The sequence below is a fragment of the Cervus elaphus genome, chromosome 12 (assembly GCF_910594005.1).
Source record: "Cervus elaphus chromosome 12, mCerEla1.1, whole genome shotgun sequence".
In the NCBI taxonomy this organism is placed as follows: domain Eukaryota; kingdom Metazoa; phylum Chordata; class Mammalia; order Artiodactyla; family Cervidae; genus Cervus; species Cervus elaphus.
The window spans coordinates 84,659,097-84,677,051 of record NC_057826.1 but is presented as its reverse complement, the minus strand read 5'-3'; the positions used below and the strand labels follow the sequence as shown (position 1 = coordinate 84,677,051).

General features: G+C 53.1%; 1 protein-coding gene across 2 annotated transcripts in view; it reads left to right on the top strand.

The window, feature by feature from the left end:
- The first annotated feature begins 444 nt into the window (after positions 1-444).
- Positions 445-17,955, top strand: part of CORO2B (coronin 2B) — a 146,496-nt gene continuing 128,985 nt past the window's right edge. For both annotated transcript variants that reach the window (XM_043919800.1, XM_043919799.1), the window contains exon 1: positions 445-735. In XM_043919800.1, coding sequence (XP_043775735.1) covers positions 721-735 — 15 coding nt within the window. In that variant the 5' untranslated portion in view covers positions 445-720. The remainder of the gene's footprint in view (positions 736-17,955) is intronic.

Here is a 17,955-nt window from a genome sequence, read left to right as displayed (position 1 = left end):
CGGCCCGCCGCTCGGCCCTCCCGGCCCGCCGGCCGACTCTGCGAACCTCCAGGGGGCGAGCCTGGCGGTCGTTTCGGCCAGCGCGGCGCCTCGGCCACCTAGCGTGTGACTTCGCCAAAGGCCCGGGGCCAACAGGGCACGGAGAGCCCGGGTCGCCGCCCACCCCCCACACTAGCTGGCAGGTGCCAGGACCCAGCCTCGCCCGGCCGCCAGGCGGCCGCGGGCCTGAAGGGGTTAAGGCCGCGGGCCTGGGCGCCGGCCCCGGACTTGGCGAGCCGCTGTGCCCCGCGGCCGCGACCGATCCCGGAGGCGCGGGGCACGGCGGCTGGCGGGCGGGCGTGCGTTTCCTCCTCCTTCCGCCTCCTCCTTTGTAGCGAGTTCCCGGCCCCTCTTCCTCCCCCCGCCCCCCAGCCCGGGCCCTCTCCCTCGCTCCCTTTCTTCCTGCCTCGCCTTCCTGCGGCGAAGGAGGCTCATCTATTATAAATGCACATTCGGGGCTGACATCAGCGACGAGCGGCGGGCGAGCGCTGACGAGCGGTCCCTGCGCGCTGCCCGCCCGGAGCGCGGCCCCCAGGCTCGGCTGAGCCTCCCGCGGGGCGCGGGGAGCGCGCGGAGCCGCTCCGGACCCCCTTCCTGCCGCCGCCCGGAGCCCCCGGGCGGACCCCGGCCGCCGCCCCCGCACGCCGCGCCCGCGGCCCCGCACCGCCCCGGAGTTTCTGCATGACTGTCACAAAGGTAGGCGCCCCTGGCCCGCCGCGTCCGGGACCCGCCGGCGCTGGAAGCCTCCCCGGCCAGGGCTGCGGGGGGCGCGGGGGTGTGGGCGTGAGGAGGGGGCACTGTGTCCGGAAGGTGTGCCTCTCTTGCTCCCGCAGTCGCTCGAGTCCCTCGGCCCCCAGGACTGCGGAGGAAAGTGGGAGGATGCCGCTTTGGCAGTAGCTGTCGTTTGGGCAGGATCCCTCTCGCAGGCTCAACCCCAGGACTGCATTTTTAACCCTTGTTTAGGATGCTGCATTTTTAACCCCAGGAGAACACTGTCGGGCGGTTCAGTGGTGTGCCCCCCTCCTCGTTGGAGCGCACCGCGGGGAGTGTCGCTGGCACGGACCGGCGCTGGGCAGTGGGTGTGGGAATGGACTTGCCGCCCTGAGGAGGCCCGCAGAGGTGAAGGCCCACCCCACCTGCCGGGCTCTGCTGTCCACCCCAGGAACTCGGGCCTGACTCCAAAAGCAGTCTGTGGGCGCTACTCGGTCCCGGGAGTTGCTGCCAGGGTTGGGAAAGATTCTGGAGTGGCCAACTTGAAGATATGGGGAAGAGCTGTGGCGGGGTAAGGAGGGGCGGCGCTCATTCTGGCAGCTCTCATGTTGCGGGAGAGTTCTTGGACCTCATCTTAGGGGCCGAGGTTTACAGGAGACATTTTGGGCGCCTAGTTGCTGCGGGAAAGAAAGAGTTAAGTGGAGAGCTGACCTGGGAAAGTGGAAAGTGCCCAGGGTTTAGGAGACCTGCCATTCACCATTCACTGCAGCTCTGTCCCGACCCCCCTGGGTGACCTTGGCTGGGCCCTCCTGCTTTGGCCCTGGAGTGTGAGCATAGGAAAGATAATATGAACGCTGGGGTTGGTGACCAGCAATTATTAAGAACCAGTAAGATCAAGGGTGTGAACCCACACTTTTCAGAGAGCTCAGTCAGGGTAAGGAGATCACAGCCTGGCCTTGGTCTTGGGTTTGATGAGCCATGTACCCAAGGCCAGACTCCACCAGCTGCCCACCTGGCTCTCATAATTAGAGAGTTGGAGGTCAAAGTGGGAAGGGCAGCTTGTTTGTGGTCACAGCAGCAGACCAGATGGTGGGTCAGCCTGGGAGCAATGGGAGAAGTGGTTCTAGCTCCATCTGATGCCCCCCAAGATCTGCTATAAGACAGCATGTTCATTCGGGGTCTTTGGGCTCAATTCCAGAATTGGAACTTGGAAACATTGTGGGAAGATGAACTTGGGGGCTGATGGGGTACCTTAGCTCTGGCTGTGGCTGGCAGGGCTGCTGCGACCCACAGAGGGCAGGATGCTTCCTGTTTTGAAATGATAGAAATGCTGTTTAGCTGGGAAGGATTACTGTCAATAACAATGTTAATGTCAAAGAGGTAAGCAGGTTAGAGTAAAAGAGTAATGGATGGGCCTGGATTAGAGATAACAGATGAGAAATTTGTAATAATAGCAGAGATTTGATTCATTGTCTCCGCTGTGTCTCTTTATGTATGTGAGCTCAGGCAGCCTTCCCAGGAGACCTGCAAGGAAGGTGTATTCAGGCTCCCTTTAATGGAGGAAGAAACTGATGCTCAGAGAGGTAGAGTAACTTGCCTGAGGTCACACAGTAAGTAGCTGAGCTGGGGTTTGCCCTCAGGCCTGTTTCAGTCTCTAGCCTGTGATCTTTCCATTACCCTGCACCTTGGAGCCTGGATGATTCCAGTGGTAGAGGGCCACTACTTGGAGACCTGGGCCCTGGGGTGGGGAGTCCATGAAGGTGAATTACCTGTCTTTTCAACCCACTGGCAGGACCGGCCTCTTGGTATCCAGTGATTATTCACTAATGTGCCCCCTTCCCCCCACCATCCCCCATCAAATCCCTCTGTGTCTGGCTCTTCTAACAAATGTGGCATCAGTTTAAGCTGGCTCAGAGGATTAAATAAAATCCCCACCTTAACCCTATCTTCTCTTCCCTTGCTAGCCCTTCACAGACTGCTGGTTTTCCAGTGGGGAGGGCTGGAGGAGCAGGAGGCCTGCAGGGGAGGGGCCTGGTGGGGGGTGGGGCAGGCCTGAAAGCCTGTTGGTAAAGGCTCCTCTCTGAATTTGAGAAGGAACCAGAGTGCTCTGGGAGTCTGAAGGCCTGCCCTCTAGTCCTAAATAAGCCACTAACAGGCTGTGTGACCTTGGACCAGTCACTTCCATCTCTAGGCCTCTGTTTTCCCATCTGTGAAATGCAGAATTAGTTCCACCTTCTGCTGGGCTTTGGGACAGCTTCAGCTCTTTATGTACTAAGGAGAAGAAAGGGAGAGAAAAGAAGAGAAAGCAGAGGGAAGGACCAGATGCAGTTTCCCCGCCTGCAGATGTCCACAGGAGGTCAAGGCCCAGCCTCCTCCTACTTGTGGTCCAGTATCCTTCCACAGGGCAGGTCAGGGGTGACAGTGAAGGCGGCCCTCCTGGGAACAAGACAGTTTTATTCCAGATGATTTTATTCTTTGAGTCCTTGTGCCTGGTTTTTAGCATTTTTCTGTCCCTGTTCCATTTCAGTCGTATACCTGGCATAGCATATAGCAGTCCTTCTTGGCTTCTAAATATCTTGTTTCTAGACTGCCCTCAGCTGGAAAAACAGAACAAAATATATTAGAATTGTGTGTAGAGTTTGAGTCAATGGGCTATAAGAAAAGTCTTGGAGCTCTATGTTGGCCCCTATAACCTCCTTCTCGTTGCTCAGAGGTCCTTTGGAGTGCTTTCCTGGCTTTTATCTGTGATGTGACCAGACTTGGGACTTCTGGGTAAGGAAGGTGGTGGCTTCTAGTGGCTAGGTGGCCTTGTTAAGCTAGGTGCCACTGAGCTTAGCGCTTTGCAGGTTCCCTAGGCTGGCTCAGGGAGCCAGTGGTCCACGAACAAAGTGCCCTGAGCAGCAGGAGTGCCTACTGTCCCTCAGAAAGACTTAGGGGAAGGAATGTGGGCAAAGAGAGGACCCCGGATGCCAGTGCTGAGCGGTAGATTCCAAGTCCACGAGCAGGATTGTCAGCTGCGCTCTGGCCCCCAGACCTGCAAGTTCGCCTTCCCTCTCCTGTCCCACCCTCGCAGAGCTCAGCTCACTGGTTGGAGCCCCTGGCTTCTGCTGGGAAAGATTGAAGGCCGAAGGGGAAGAGGGTGACAGAGGATGAGATGGTTGGATGGCATCACCAACTCACTGGAAATGAGTTTGAGCAAGCTCCAGGAGATAGTGGACAGGGAAGCCTGGTGTACTGCAGTCCGTGGGGTCGCAAAGAGTCGGAAACGACTTAGCAACTGAACAATACAGCACCATATCTCTAGGCCCCTGTAGAGAGCCTTCCAGGAGAACAGAATATATGAGCAGTTACATCATCGCGTTCTCTCCCTTGACAAATGAGGGAACTGAGGCCCACGGAGCAGAACTGTGGTTTCCTTAAAGTCACTCAGCAAGTGACACTAGAGAGCTGAAACTTGGGTTCTCCTGACGGCTGGTCAGTGCTCTTTCTGCCCAGCTGCCCAGTGAGGGGGACTTCAGGCCACCCTAGTGGGGGTGGGTGTTTTACCCCCACTGCGTTGCCCCAGCCTGGGCTGCTAGCGTCTGGGTTTCCTTCTGCTGGACAGCCTCTTTCTTTTTTGGGTCCAGGTGAAGGGAGCCCAGGGTCAGGATGGGGAAGAGGGGATTACAAGCCCTTCTGCTTCAACTCACTGACCTGCATCTAGTTCATGTAGGATGCTGGAGCCCCAACATCCCACTTCCCAGCACCTTTTTCCTGTCTGACTCTTACCACAAGAAGAGATGCGAGAAACTCAGTTAAAAGGCCGAGAGGTACCAGTGTAACTGAAAGTGGGATCTGGCTGCTCACTGCTTAATAGCCATTAAAGAGGCCAGGTTGGTGGAAAGGAAAGTTTGCTTTATTTTGGATGCTGGCAACTGGTGGCGTGGGGGTGGGTGGATAGGGTGAATGCCTGTCCAAAGGCTGACTTCCCCCATCCCCAACACCCAGTGGGGTAGAGCTTTTATAGGCTGAAGGAGGGGGCTGCAAATAGAAACAGCACAGTCGGCTCTGATAGTCATCTTGAAGTTAGTCATTGGTGGTCTGACCAGCATCATCCTGATTGTTTTAAGTACAGTGAGTCTTCAGTTCCAGGGTCAGTTTGTTCCCATTTCCTTGAGGCCGGTTTTTGGAACTGTGGCAGCTTATGTCCTGGCTACAGTGTGGTCCTCATGTAATTAACTTCTCCACCTGGTGGGAGTTTCCGTATCCATAAGACGATTCACAGGCTATGGCTCAGAATATTATCGATAGCTCCTGAGAAGGAACTACAGGTCCTTGACTATGCTTAATATCTAAACTATTATTATTTGGTCTCCTTTGGCTGTTTTCCTTTGTTTCTGCATATTCTCACTTCGCTGGTTAAACTTATTCTTTGAAGTTTTTCCACGGACAAAAGGCAGGCAGAGGACGTGAGGGGCAAGCAAGGACCACTGGGTCCTGCCCCGTTTCACCAGCATAGACCCAGCTCCCAGACTCTTGGGGTGGGATGGGGTGGGGATTCTGCCTTCTGTACGCCTCACACTCTCACTATACTGCCTCCTTCCTTGCAATTCTTTTTGCAGATCACTGGCATCCTCATGCAGAAGGAACCTAGGTAACATTTACTCATTCGTCCAGCGCTCTGAGCTCCTGCTCTGGGCCAAGCCCTGTTAGGCACTGTGCTCAGAGAGTATATAGCTGCAGCCCCTGCTGTCCAGGATCTTTGAAGAAATGGGTGTATAAGGAGGTATCATAGAGACCTGGGTTAGGAGCCTCAAGGCCCAGGGACACAAGCTGGGGCTTGCCTGCACGCCCTTAGTGCCCGCTTGGTAAATGCGGGCTCTTCCCTTCCTTGCAGTCTCTCCCTCTCTCTCTAGAAAAGCTTTTCCTGAGTGTGCCCAGAGGCCCCGTGTTCTCGTGGCTGAGGGTGTTGCCGCCTTGGCACCCATGGCAGCACCCAGAGGCATCAGGGCAGGGTTGTGAGGCTCCCCAGGGCCCCCAGAATCATCCCACAGCCAGCCAGGCCTGTGGAGTCAGCACCGACACGGGCTCGGTTGGTTTGCGTGTGTGGACGCTGGACGGACCAGCGGCCTGGCAGCGTCAGGCCCTGGCAGCCCAGCCATGGAGTGAGTTTTTCCACTTCTCTCCCAGGTTGGCCAGCCTGGAGCAGACATGGCCTCAGCCGCCGCTGGCTGCTGGCACCGGGAAGGCCCAGATTCTGATTTGGATGTGCCGGCCACAGGATTTGTCTGGTGTCCAGGAGATGAGGGAATGTGCAAATTCCCTCTGTGCCCAGCCCCCTCTCCTTCCCTCTCCTCCTGCTCAGCTCGTTCAGTTCCCTTCCTTTCCCTGCCCGTGGACCCCACAGGTCCCAGCCTGAGCTGCCTGCAGCCTGGGAAGCTCAGAGCAGCTGGCAGGGAGCAGGCCTGGCCAGGGAAGGACAGATGCAAATCTAGTGGTTTCCACATGAAAAGACGCTGTTTAGAATGAGCCTCTCCTTTGTGGGCCTGGAGTGTGGGACCAGCTGCGAAGGAGACACAAGTAGGGTGGCGGGTTGGGGGGGGATGGGGAGGAGCTGTCACCAATCTTCCCCTCTCCTTCCTCCCTGCCCCCTGCAGAGGCCCCTGGAGGGACTTGGTAATTGGTTTCTGGCTGGCACCCTCCTTCCAATTAATTAACACAGTGATGGGAGGTGCCCAGGTTTCCTCAGAGCTGTCCTGTTTACAGAATACAAGCATGGGTTAATGCTGTGCATTGCTTTGCCCGTCCCATGGTGGGAGGCTATTTACCGATGAATAAACAGAGTCTATGAGGAAAGAGACCACACCCTAAGTCACAGAGCTTATGTGGGTCAGAGCCCGGATGCACACCTGGATCTTCTGACTTTGAGCTAGAACCTTCTCGATTCAATCACATAATAGTCTGGAACACGTGAAGACACAATCACCATCATGACAAGAATACCAGTTATTAAGCAGCTTTGGGCAGGCATGATCACACTGACTCTACACCATGAGATTGAGTCTATTATTGGATGATCCCATTTTTCAGATGAGGAAATTGAGGCTCAATGAGAATAAGTGAATTGTTCAAGATTGCAGGTTTAGTGGGTGGGGGAGCAGGGATCTGTACCTGGGCTGTCTCACTCCAGAGCACACATTCCTGTAACTTCCAGGCCTCTCCTACTGGGGCTCCATCATATTCTGCACCTTCTACCCCCAAAGCGTAGGGCTCCCGTCTGTGTGTCTGTGGCTCTGCCGTGGAGGTGTGCTTGCCTTGAGGGGACGCTTGTGGCTGTGTCAAACTTCCCTGTGGCCTTTGCTGGAGCTGGGAACCATGTGCTTGATTGGGGGAAGGCTGCTGGGGAAGAAGGACATCTTGGATGTGGTGACTGGCATTAGATAGGGCTGCTTATTGGTAGGGCAGCCAGCCCAGTGGCGAAACGGAGACAGAGCCTTCTCCATTTCTATGAAGCTAGCTTTGCGTAGGGACAACAAGTCTGTGATTCAGGCCTGCAGCCCTTACCAGAAGCAGCCTTCTCTTGAGATGGCTTTTGATGCCCAGGGGGTGCCTAAGAGTGCCAGCTTTAGAGTCAGCCAGATGGCACTGTTTTATTTACTTGCTGTGTGTTCTTGGGCAAGTTGCCTAACCTCTCTGAACATCTGCTTCCCCATCCATTAATTGGGATTGATAATAGTAGTACTTAAAAGGATTATTACAAAGATTAAAAGAGCTGATCTGTGTGAAGCATTTACCACATGCCTGGCAGTTGTTGTCAGCTATTAACGTCAGGCAGACAGAAAATTAAACAAATGCTGACAATGAGTGTCCTGGGGTGTTATGAAATGAGCAGGGAACTCTGGGAATAGTAACAGTGGGCCTGACCTAGTCAGGGGGCTCAGGAGGGGCTGTTAGCTGAATCACGTAGGCTGAGTAGGAGGTGGCAGGTGACATACATGGGGAGCGGGGGAGAGATAACCGGCAGAGGGAACAGTAAGGGCAGATGCCTGGAGTCAGAAACAGCTCTCCAGGGTCGCTTCCTGCATGCCAGGCATGGGTGAGGGCTCAGCCCAGCTCATTGAATCATCAGAGAGACTTCATGGTAGAGATCACTGTCATTATTTCCACTTTACAGATGAGGAAACAGGCACAGAGAGGCTAAATAAGCTGCAAAAAGTCACCCATGAAGCGGAATAGATACTCAGGCTTCCTAACCTTGATGCTCTCCTTCTTCCTCCCTGCGGCTTGAAGATGCCTTATCCCACTTCTTTTTCTTTTGTTCCTGCACCACATGGCTTGCAGGGGACCAGGGAGCGACCTCGCGCCCCTTGCATTGGAAGCACAGAGCCCGAATCATTGGACTGTCGGGAAAGTCCCTCCCTGGGCAACTTCTTGAACTGACCTGAGGGGTGTGGAAGTGCCACGTGCAATTGCCCAGCCCTCTGCTGCCCTCCCAGGGGCCCCCCCAGGCTGCCTGTGGGAGGGTAGTGCCCCTCCTGGCTGGCTGGCAGCTCTGGGGAGGGGTCATTTATTTTTTCAAAAGATAACTTTGCTCTGGCAGAAAAATTTCCACCTTACATTTTTACTGGACCTGATTATGACCACTTTGTTCTTTAAATCTTTCTAATTATCTGGGTTGGGCATTGGTCTTTAAAGTAAATCCGTCGGGACAGATCCAGAATTTTTAATGTTCGAAGTCTATTGAGTGTCTGCATTTTGGTTTCTGCCCTGCCTGAGCTCGGAGAAGGTGACATTCGCCACAGGCTTAAATTTGCCCCCGAGTGAGACAGATGGTGACAGGGTGGGAGACTCTGGCTGCCCAGAGATGGGAATATGGGGAGGTTGCCTCTGGGTGGTGCTCATGCTAATCCCTGGGAAGAAGCCCCCATGCTCAGGGTTTAACTCCCAAGCCATCTGAGGTCATCTGGTCCAGGCCTCTGCTTCCATGAACTTCATACTTTCTAGGAATATGAGAATGACTACTAATCTTAATAAATATGAATTTATTATTAGGCTGTTCCTAGCCTTTCACCAGTTGGTAAGTCCCTGCTTTCAAGGAACTGACAGTGAAATAAACAACAGAAGTAGCTAACCCTTCTAGGGTGTTTAGTTTATACCAGGCACATGAAAAGTGTTTCATATGTATTTACTCATTTAATCTTCCTGACTACCTCTGAGCTCTGTGCTATTATCATTTCCATTTCTATAGTAGCAGAAACAGGCCCACAGAGGGCAGGGAGGTAATTTACAAGGGTCCCAAAGCTGGGGAAGGGTTGAGCCTGCCTCCTAGGCTTCTGTTTTGCCCCTCAATCAGGCTGGAATGACCCCAAAACATGGGGCCAGAGCAGGGGGCCTGAAGGCAGAAGACCCAGGCCTTGCCCTTGCCTCCTTTCCTTACCGTGTGACCTTGGACCAGTCCCTCAACATCTCTGAGCCTCTGTTTTCTCGTCTTTGAAACCTCACTAGGACGCTGGAATGTGTGAGTGAGGCTCTCATAGGTGTCATGTGTGGGTTTGTTTATTGTCAGTCTGATCCGATCTCTCTCCTGTTCCCTGCATTACCAGCGTTTCGTGGCCTTCAGAGTTTGGCAGTTCCTTCCAATAGATAACCCACTTCTCCCCTGCTGTCCTGGCTTCAGATTTCATTCAAAGACTTCCCTGCTGGTCCAGTGGCTAAGACGCTGTGCTCCCAGTTCAGGAGGCTTGGGTTCAACCCCTGGTCAGGAAACTAGATCCCACATGCTGCAACCAAAGGTCCCGCATGCCGCAATGAAGATGGAAGATCACACATGCCGCAACTAAGACCTAGCTCAGCCAAATAGATAAATAAAAATAAATAAATACAGTTTAGAAAGAATTGGTTCATACTCTGCTGGTATGAAAGAGCCAAGTTCATTTCTTCCAAACAGCCTCTGTTTTCACTTCATCAGGCTAGTTGGGTACAGATAAAAAATTGTTTTTCTCTCTTCCTGTTCTTTCTTTTTTGGCTGTTTTGATATGCTTGGGACAAATAATCTGGCTGTAAAAATTGGGTGTCCTGCTTTCATTTGAAAAGTCAGCCAAATAGCGTCCGTACCTTGATCTGTATCATCCTGGCTCCCCGTAGGTCTGAGCTCTCTGTGGAAGGCAGGGGAGGTTGGGTTCCAGAACACAGTCCTGCCTGGGTCTCTGGGCAGAGAGACCCCATCTCATCCCCAGTGGCATGTGACCTTGGCCTTGGCTCTAGGCGCATCCTTATTTCCTCGTGGCTCAGGTTGCTTTTCTTTTGGGTTTAGGGAAAGGAGTATGTTCTAGTAGCATGAAGCATTTACACCAGACAGTTTAAGCACCTTAGGTGTGATTTCAGAACTAACAGCTTTATGATCTGGCAGAGTTTCTAAGACATGGAACAGCTAAAAAGAAAAGTGTTGGTGGGTGGGAACAAAAGGATTTAATTCCTGGGGTTTTTTTCCTTTAACTTAAGGAAGATAATACTGTTGCTGCCTGCCCTGCCGACTTTCAGGTGAAAGATCAGTTTGCAGGAATGCTTGGGGAAATTTGGGATTCTGAGAAATTTGGAATTCTGGGAAAGGGGATTTCTGTATATCTGTGTATCTGAAGGGCCATCTGATAACTTTTTATTATCACAGATCTGTCCTCTAAAGCCAGGGGTCTACCTTCCTGCCTTAGTCACTATTATATCAGAGGACAAACTAAAATTGTTGCGCATTGCGTTTCTTTCAGGACCTGAGTTGTCCTGTTAAACTGGCCTTTTCAGGGTCTCCAAGTGCAAGTCTCTCAGTCGTGTCCGACTTGTAGCAACCCCATGAAATGTAGCCTGCCAGGCATCTCTGTCCATGGGATTTCCCAGGCAAGAATACTAGAGTGGGTTGCCATTTCCTTCTCCAGGGGATCTTCCTGGCACAGGGATTGAACCCAGGCTTCCTACATTGCAGGCAAATTCTTTACCGTCTGAGCTACCAGGGTCTACAACCGTGTTCATTTCTCTGTCCTAGGAGCTCCTGTAGCACCCAGTCTCCTCTACACCAGACACAAATAAAAGCTTAACATGTTATGTTGTTTGCTGATTGTTTTAGGGAGATGAACCTTGACTCATTAATTGTGAGCTTGCTGAAACCAGGGATTACACTTGATTCTTTTTAGTACCTTTCACAGTGCTCATCCAAGGGCTATCTATGCACATTAGAAAAGGTGTGATATAGATTTTGGGGTACCTGGTGGAAAGGTACAAGATGGGCAGAATTTGAAACAATCCTAGACAGTTCCCTGGTTGCTGCTGCTGGGCTAAATCTTTACTCCTATAGATCCATGCACTGCTAGAGCTGGAAGGAAACCTAAAGAGATGTAATGGACTCCTCCATTACAGAGGAGAAAATTGAGGCCCCAGAAGGTTTTCCCAAAGGGGCACAAGTGACTGAGCTAGAATTAGGACTCCCTCCAATTAGTTGCAGGCTCAGGTTGGATGAGCTTCAGTTCGGTGGGTTTTTCTAGGCTTCTACTAGAAATCAGGCCAAGGACTGATTGAAAAGTGGGCATGGGGGAAAATTCCAGAAAGGAGACTTTGCGAGCTTAGCCTAGCTGGCAAGGGGCACCTGAATGGAAAAGCTTGGCTTCCCAAGTAACCAACCAGGAGTGGCTGGCCCTAGGGCCTACTCATGGCCGTTGCAGAAGAAGCGACTTCTGAGGCTCCTGCTGCTGGGCTGTGGGGCTGTAATTACCCAGATCTGGTGGCCCATGTGTCCCTCCTGCCAGGCCGCCACCTTTGGCTGCACAGCGGCCCGAGAACCCCACTCTGCCTCCTGGAAGCCGGCCCTCCTGGCACACAGGGCTGCAGGCAATCTTTCTCTCCTTTGTTTCTCTGAAACCATTAGAAGGGCCTCTGGGTTGGGAGTCTGGGTTGCTAAGAGCTTTCCTCTGGCCAGACCTTATCACTGGCTTGAGAAGTCTCCAGACAAAGTTTTCCCTGGAACTCTCACTTGGAGGGAGGGAGAGAAGGAGGAAGGGAGAGTGGGTGGAGGGAAGGAGAAGGGGGGCTCAGGAGCCACAAACAAAGCCGCCCCTCTGCAGGCCCCAGAGGGCCAGAGTGCCGGGGCTGGCCGAGGGAGCTGCGAGCTCTGCGGGCCTTTGCTATAGAAGAGCAGCAGGAGTGACGCCGCTCTGCTGAGCCTTCCGCTCATGCCGGCCAGTGCCCATCCTTTACCTCCCGTTCCTGCCCACTCTCCTCCTATCCCCACCTTACAGGAGGGGAAGTTGAGCCTCAGAGAGGGGGCGGTCATGCTGGTGCACACAGCGTGGAAGCTGGGATGTGAACATACGTCTGATTACAGAGCCCCGTGGGCACACAGAAGCTGATCTTGCTGTGTGGTTGCTTTTTAAAGAAGAGCCTCCCAATCCCCATGCCCAGAAACCTCTGTAGAACTCAGTGCCTCTGGGCCTTTGAGATGTTATTAAAATAGAACTTCCCCTGGGAAGGGTAATGCCTTAGCTTGCTGATAGCAAGACCCTAAGTAATAAGGCTCAGGAGAGGACTTCCCTGGTGGTCCCGTAGTTAAAAGAGTTCGCCTGCCAATGCCAGGGACACGGGTTTGATCCCTGGTCTGGGAAGATTGCACATGCCATCGGGAAACTAAGTCTGTGCGCCGTAGCTACTGAGCCTGTGCTCTAGAGCCCAGGCTCTGCAACAAGAGAAGCCACTGCGATGAGAAGCCCGGGCACCGCAATGAAGAGTAGCCCCCTCTCACTGCAAGAGAGAAAGCCCCTGTGCAGCAACAGAGATCCAGCATGGCCAAAGGTAAATAAATACATTTTAAAGAAAGACTCAGGAGTGGTTCCTGAGGGGGAAGGCAAGGCGGCGGAGAGCTGATTACCACGAACCAGTTTTGCCCAGGGAACAGGAGTGGAGAGGATGACCAGCCTTATTCTGTGCACCTCTCCACCCTGGCTTTCCTGCTCCCTTGACCACTGACCACGCTCCCCACCCGTCACCCTTAATGCAGGTAGAATGAGGCCTTGGGTCCACTCAGGAAGCCTTTGCTGAGCACCCGTGTACTGGGGCCAAATGCCAGCAGCTGAGCTCACAGGAGAAAACTCAGGCTGCCCCTTCCGGAGGTCAGTCTCTTGGAGGAGATGGTGGCTCGGCAGGACACATGGATGCAGAGATAAGGGGACAGAGGCTGGTGTGGGGGGAGCGGAGATGTGTGCACACACCTCTGAAGCCATGGGGATGGAGAGGCGGCCAAGGAAGGCTGCTGGAGGAAGACATCTCATCTCAGTCATCAAGGATGAGTTAAGCAGAGGCAGGTGAAGAGGAGGGGAAGGCATTCCAGATGTGAACAAAGGCTTGAAGAGAGCTGCGGGCTTGGCTCATTCCAAGAAAGACGAGAGTTGGATGCTGCTGGGTGGGAAAGGGTAGGACGGCTGGTGATAAACAGACTGGGAGGCGGGGAGGAGCCAGGGGAGCAGAGCTGCCCAGCCAAGGAGGGTGAGCTTCATCCTGAGGGTGCTAGGAGTCCCCAGAGGGTTTTAAGCAGGGGAGTGACAAGGTTCGACTTGCACTTCAGATGGTCCCACCCAACTCATGTTGCCCCAGAGGCATTGCAGCGACTGGAGATTCACAAAGCTCACATGTCATGAGGTAGGAGTGAAAGTTCCAGGCCCCCAGCCCAGAGTTCCTGCTGGCATCTCCTTATACCTGGGTGAGTACCACACGTGCCCCTCTCTTCCCCAGGGAGATGCCCCTGGCTAGGACCACTGTAGGGTACTGGCCTTTCCCATCTGCCTAGGGGTGCCAGAGAGGTTGGATCTGAGCTTGAGAAGATGGGGTGAGGGTGGTGGAGCAGAGGGGCCCAAGGCCTGTTTCTAGGAAGATGTGCTTTTGGCCTGGTGAACAGACCCCTGAAATGCGATTTTGGAGCCCCTTGCTTAATTAAGCCCCAGCTCTGACACTGTATGACCTTGGGTCGAGCCCCTCTGGTTGGGACTCAGTTTTCCCAAACTAGCTTAGGGGAGTGTCACCTGGTGCAAATCCAGGTGCAAGAGTGAGCCTACCGGTGAGCTTATGCCCAGAACTAGGCCCTGTGGCTGCTCAGCCTGCCTTCCCCAGCTTTCCCAGACCCTGCAGCCAGAGTCTCCTCCCGAGCTGTGTTCTCCAGCACACACACACCCCACTCCAGACTGCCAGGGGTTGTGGCATGTTTATGAAATTCAGAAGTTGAGGACCAGAGTTGGAGTCTCAGCTCTGCCACCAGCTTGCACTGTGCCTCTGAGCAAGTCGCTCAGCCTATCTGAGCCTTTGTGCCTGCCCCCTCCCATTTGGTATGAATATCAGTCCTCGGCACACAATGAAGGGAATTTTATGAGTCAGCCTCTTCCTTGTCTCTTTAGTACACCCTCCCCTGTGCTGCTTCTGCCAGAGAGCCCTTCTTTTTTTTTTTGGCCACTGTACGTTGCATATAGGATTTTAGTTCCCTGACCACAGACTGAACCTGTGCCGCTGGCATTGGAAGCGCAGAGTCTTAACCACTGTACCACCAGGAAAGTCCAAGAGAGTCCTTCTTTGATGAAAATTCTGTCTAGTTTTGAGTGCTGAGCTGGTTGGGGATGAGGAGTAGAATTAACTGGGATAGGGCACAAGAGAACCTTCTGAAATGGTGGTTAGGTGAATGTGTAAAAAATTTTCAAGCTGAACGCTTCAGATTTTCGTACTATAGGCATGTTGGATATATTTAAATATGTGAATGTTAAAATATTAATGCTTGGTTTTATTATATAAAATATTCTATTTATTAATAATAAAGCATTAATATTTAATACATTTACTTTTTAATGGAAAAAAGATCCTTTCTCGGCTTTCTGGTTCAAGCTCCATCTCTCTCCATCCATTCATTTATTCATTCACTCTACAAATATTTGCTCGGGCCCCAGGCAGCCCAGGTTTGCAGAGGTGGAGGACACACAGATGCATGTACTGTCTTGGGACCCAGAGGTGCAGAACCTTCAGTGGCTCCTCGTTGTCATTAGCGGTGATTCTCCATGCTGGCTGCAGATCTCCTGGGGAGGTTTATATGCTTTTCCTCAGGGTCAGTATCAACAGGTGTGTGACCTGTGCAATGCCTGATTTAATGTTCTGCTGATCCTGTCTTAAAATTCTTTATAATTTTTCATCAAGAGGACCAAATTATGTAGTTGGTCCTCCCTACTCCCCCACCCCCAGAACAACAGAATCAGATTCTCTGGGAGCTAGGGTCTGGGCATCAAGATTTCTTCAGAGCCGAGTGTCCTGCTGGAGGAGACCTATCCAGATTCAGCTCTCACCCTCAGACCCCTGGGTGAAACAGAAGCTAGAGCCTGGCTCTATAGACACTTGTAACTGAATTGAAATGATAAGCCCTCACACGTGAGCATGTCACAGGAGCTGTCCCCGGGGAGGCAGTGTGGGCGGCGAACCAGGAAGGAGCGCCTGGGAGGGGCGGGATCACTGTGGTGTGGGCTGATTCAGAAGGGCTTCACGGAGGAGGTGGCCCGTGCACCACCCTGAGAAGGGCAAGAGAAGACAATGAGAGAGAAGAGAAGGCATGGACAGAACAGCGTTTAGGAAAGGGAAGGACTCCTGGGGGAGAGGAGGAGCCAGGTTAACTGGAGTGCGGAGTGTGACTTGGGAAGGGAGAGGTGGTCGGGAGGCTGGGATGGGGCGAAACTGGGAAGCGCAGGAAATGACAGCCCGAGAAGTCAGAATCCTGTCAGCACTGGGGAGCCGCTGAATGTTCCGGGCCCAAGAATAATGTACTCCATGAGCATTTGAATCAATAAACAAAAGGACTGTTTGGGGAAGTCTTAAGGGGAAACTGGCCTGCTAAGTTGCCGAGGTCTCCAGCCTGACTGCGGTTCACCTGTTCTGAGAGGCTTTGCATCCCCTTCCCCGTAGGTGGTGCCTGTCTGTGTGGAACCCCATGTGCCCTGTGATGTGGTCTTGGGCAGCAGTGATTGAAGTGTCCCCCAAAACAACAGATTCTGAGCAAAGGAATGGCAGGCAGTGAGGGGAGGAGTGTTTCTGGTAAAAACTGGGCTCTGCTCTCCAGCTCCCAGCAGGTTCCCTGACCCAGGTGAAGAGCCCCTGTAAGAAGGTGGCTGTCCCCACCATCTTGTCTTTCCCATGGCCTGGTGGACACTGTAATCCCTGGGGACAGTTTGACGGTCCTGCCTGGGATAGAGGAGCCCCCATTTCTGAGTGGCCAGCAGATCAAACACAGATCTGTTTGTTTCTTAAGTCTCCTGAAATATTTATGGAGAAAAATGAGAAAGGGTCTCTGTTTATTTAATGCATCCTCCAAGGAAGAAGTCACAGGGAATAGGCCGCTTCCCGAGTCTGAGAGTCAGTGAGCAGAGATGGAATTTCTTTGGGTTTGAAGCCAGACTGTGTACTTGCAGAAGAAAGTGGGGTAGGATTTCTGGAGGTGATGAAGCCCTCTCAATTTCCTGCCTCCAGCCCAGTAAAGCCCTTCAGCACTTGCTTTCCTGGTGACTCCAAATAACAGCTGAAATCTCAGCCTAGTTTTTATTCTGGGCTTTGCCTCAAAATGCTGTGTGACCTTATGCAATTTGCTTAACCTCTCTGGGGGTATCAATCCTATTTGGCCCTTGATAGTGTTTGGAGAGTCAGATGAGCTATGGAGTGGGCTTGCTCTGAAGCAATGGAGAGGTAGAAAGGGGTGTAGGGAGCACTGTGCTCTGCAAAAGTCCCAGCTATCCAGTGTTCCGGGCCAGAGAACTGGCCAGGAGCAGCACTGAGTGCGGTTGGTAGCCTCAGCTGTGGATGGGGTCAGGCTGGCGGGAGGGCTCTAGGACCCAGGCCCATCCTACGGCCCTGCCCCCCTTCCTCCTTCAGCTCAGCCCTGCTGTCCCACGTCCCTGAGAATGCTGGCAGGATTTCCTCCCAGGAAAGGGACGGGGGTGTCCGGTTTACATCCCCTGGGAGTTGCAGGCAGCAATTCCCCCTGACAGTGGGACCAGCCTTGTCTTCAGATGTGGAAGTCTGTGGCTGCGTGCCCGAGCCTCGTGGCTGGCCTCAGATTATCTGCTGTCCACACTCAGGGAACCTGGATTCCTGCCCTTAGTTTGGCCCCTGAGGCTGGGCTTCTGTTCTCAGCTCTGGGGCTGGCTTGTTGTTCTGTCTCCCATGGTGGACCTTGTAAAGAGATAGTAGTTAATAACAGTTTTTATCATTAGAACAATCTGAATCTTAATGCAAATGACCATCCACTAAGCACCTGCTCATACCAGGCACCGTGTGGGCTGGGGATGCACAGAAGGGACCCATCTCCCCAGCCTTTAAGGAAGTTGACTTCTGCCTGCGAGACAGACACAGACACTGAAGGAGTGTTTGGGGCAGTGCTGAAAGCAGGTCCTGAAAGCCACAGAGCCCTGGGAGACTGGACGAGGCTTCCGAGGGGAGGTGGTGTTTTGAGTCTGACTTTGGAGGTTGAGTAAGATTTGGGAAAGGGTGGAGGAGGGGAAGCAGAGCATGAGTTAAAAACAAGACAAGGTCACTCCCGAGATGTTCTAGAGCTTCCAGGTTGTCCAGGGAGGTTGGAGTGTGGATGGTCAGGAGCTGGGAAGGTGGGGAGGGGGGGCAAAGCTGGATGCCGTGGTGAGTTGTGCATGAGTTGTACATGGGAAAGAGACGTGATCGAGTCCTTCGATTCCACAACAGTAAACATCCATTAAGCACGTACTGTGCCAGCCACTGTTCTAGATGGTGGGACACATCCACATAGGTGAACAAAACAGAAAAAAGTCCCTGCCCTCAGGGGACTGGCCCTGGAGGGCGGGGACACAGGACAGAACACAAATACATAAATATTAAGATGTCAGGTGGTAGTAAATGCTGTGAGGAAAAATGCAGTGGGGTCAGGGGGCAGAGCGATGGGAGGGACTGCTTTAGGCGGAGCAGCTCTGAAACGGTGACATGGGGGCCCAGAGTGGAAGGAGAGGAGGAGGAGCCGTGTGGAATCTGGGAAGATCTTTCTGGCTGAGAGAACAGAGAGTTCCTAGGCTCTGGGGGGCTTCCTGGTGGCTCAGATGGTAAAGAATCCGTCTGCAATGCGGGAGACCTGGGTTTGATCCTTGGATTGGGAAGATTCCCTGGAGGAGGGCATACAACCCACTCCTGTATTCTTGCCTGGAAAATCTC